Source organism: Ahaetulla prasina, chromosome 2, assembly GCF_028640845.1.
Source record: "Ahaetulla prasina isolate Xishuangbanna chromosome 2, ASM2864084v1, whole genome shotgun sequence".
Taxonomy (NCBI): Eukaryota; Metazoa; Chordata; class Lepidosauria; order Squamata; family Colubridae; genus Ahaetulla; species Ahaetulla prasina.
The window spans coordinates 125,214,420-125,216,583 of NC_080540.1; the positions used below are offsets into that span (position 1 = coordinate 125,214,420).

The 2,164-nt window shown below is 37.6% G+C and overlaps 1 protein-coding gene across 1 annotated transcript in view; it reads left to right on the forward strand.

The window, feature by feature from the left end:
- LOC131190049 (myosin-1B) overlaps positions 1-353 on the forward strand; it is a 34,277-nt gene extending 33,924 nt beyond the window's left edge. The window contains exon 39 of the mRNA XM_058166912.1: positions 70-353. Coding sequence (XP_058022895.1) covers positions 70-225 — 156 coding nt within the window. The 3' untranslated portion in view covers positions 226-353. The remainder of the gene's footprint in view (positions 1-69) is intronic.
- Positions 354-2,164: the final 1,811 nt, after the last annotated feature.

Here is a 2,164-nt window from a genome sequence, read left to right on the forward strand (position 1 = left end):
ATCTAAATTTTTGCCAGAGTTTGTCAATAAATGGAAGATGATAATAATTAATTTCGATAATATTTTTAGGAGGAACTTTCCAATGTGAACCTTTCCAAGTTCCGCAAGATTCAGCATGAGCTGGAAGAAGCTGAGGAACGGGCTGACATTGCTGAGTCCCAGGTGAATAAACTCAGGGTGAAGACCCGAGAAGTCCATAAGAAGGTGGTTATAAGTGAAGAATAAACTCACCTGGAAATGGCAAAGTGACCCAAGAGAAGCGCAAAATGTGAAGCTCTTTGTCACACCCTGTAATTACTGTTTATTTTGCCTCAATTTGTAGAAAATAAAGATTATAGCAATTGGAAAAACCACATTCTGTTATTTATTTTCCTATTATTATTAAGCCTTTTAATACATCTTTTTCATGTCCTCTCTTAATAAAAATGAACTTCCCAACAAATAGAAGGAAAAATGTGCTTTAAGACTATAGACCAGGGGTGTCAAACTCAAGGGTCCTTAGATCTGGCCCGTGGGGCCGCCCTGGAAACAGCAAAGGCCTATGGTGCCTCTGCCAGTGAAAACAGAGCTCGGGAGGGCCATGCACGATCCTCCCAAGCTCTGTTTTCTCTGGTGAAGTGCTCGGGCCAACACAGGTGCCCCCACCATGAGTTATGGCGTGCTGGCCATGCCCACCTTGGCCACGCCCACTCCCCCCCACCCCCCGAGGTCAAACACAACCTTGATGCGACCCTCAATGAAATCAAGTATCCCTGCTATAGGCAGTAAGGAAGATGGCTTTAATAGAGATATGCAGAAACCTTTATCTAGGTAAAAGAGGCTGAAGATTTTTTTTCAACTCCAGAACAATGAAATAACAATTATCCAACTAAGTAATGAAGTGACTCAGGCAGCTTCCCCCTAAATTCATTGTACTGTAAGAAGTAGAAAGGACAGTATAATCAAACTTGCAAGATTCTGTTACAGTCTCAGTAACAGTTTGGGCCTTCCTACAGAAGCCTTCCTGACAAATATCTATATCTATATCTATATCTAATTCTAAGTCTAAGTCTAAGTCTATAAGTTTATTATAGGAGGTAACTACTATAGCTCTTCAAAGCAGAAGTTGCTTCACTATCAGATTAATGGTAAAAAAGCTCTAGATTTGTTTCTTAATATACAAATGTTTCAAGGCAGCTTAAGTTAAGTCTGAAGAGATGCTACCAAATTCCTCCTGGCTTTTGCTTATATGGACTAACACAGGTGTGCTGCAACACTGGAGACCTTGTGGCTTAATCAAGAATGAATTATCTGTGGAATATATACTCAAACAGTTAGATTAAAGATTACATTTAAAAGGCATGAATAGATTTAAGAGCAATCCTAAATTTTAAAATGAAAGCATTACAAGCAATAATGTAATGTAATTAAGAAGCATATGTGGGGAGAAATCTGATGATGGAGAGAAAGATGAAGAGATACAAGACAGAATCTGCATATGCAAGAAATCAAAAGGAGATTCTGGGGGATGTTTGGACCAAAGACTGAGATTATTGTAGAGAAAACAGGCTACTGGGTTATCTTTTGATGGGTCTAGGACAACTTGCCATGGTCAACTCACCATGGCCAATGCTTCATGGGACAACTTGCCACAGCAAATTTACTGCAGGACAACTCATCGCAGGACAACTCAATGTTGTATTAATCATTTCATTCAGTTTATTATTGGTGACCATGTTTTCATCAAAATTATTGTAACTCTTATATTTCTGGATTGACTTTATTTTATTATTATTTGCCATGTTCTGTTGACATTAATTTCACTTTTGTATTTATTGAATTCTCCTGTGGCAAATTGTCCCATTTTGGCCATGGTGAGTTGGCCATGGCAAGTTGTCCTGTTCCATATTTTGATAGCTGTTCTTTTATGTATAAGTTACATTCCCTCAATCATTTTCTAGAAAAAGTACAAGAGAATAGGATTCAAATAAAAAGATGCTTTGCATTTACTGTACTTTTCTCAGATTTATAGAATAGAATTTTATTGGCCAAGTGTGATTGGACACACAAGGAATTTATCTTGGTGCATATGCTCTCAGTGTACATAAAAGAAAAGATACGTTCATCAAGGTACAACATTTACAACACAATTGATGGTCAATATATCAATATAAATCATAAGGAT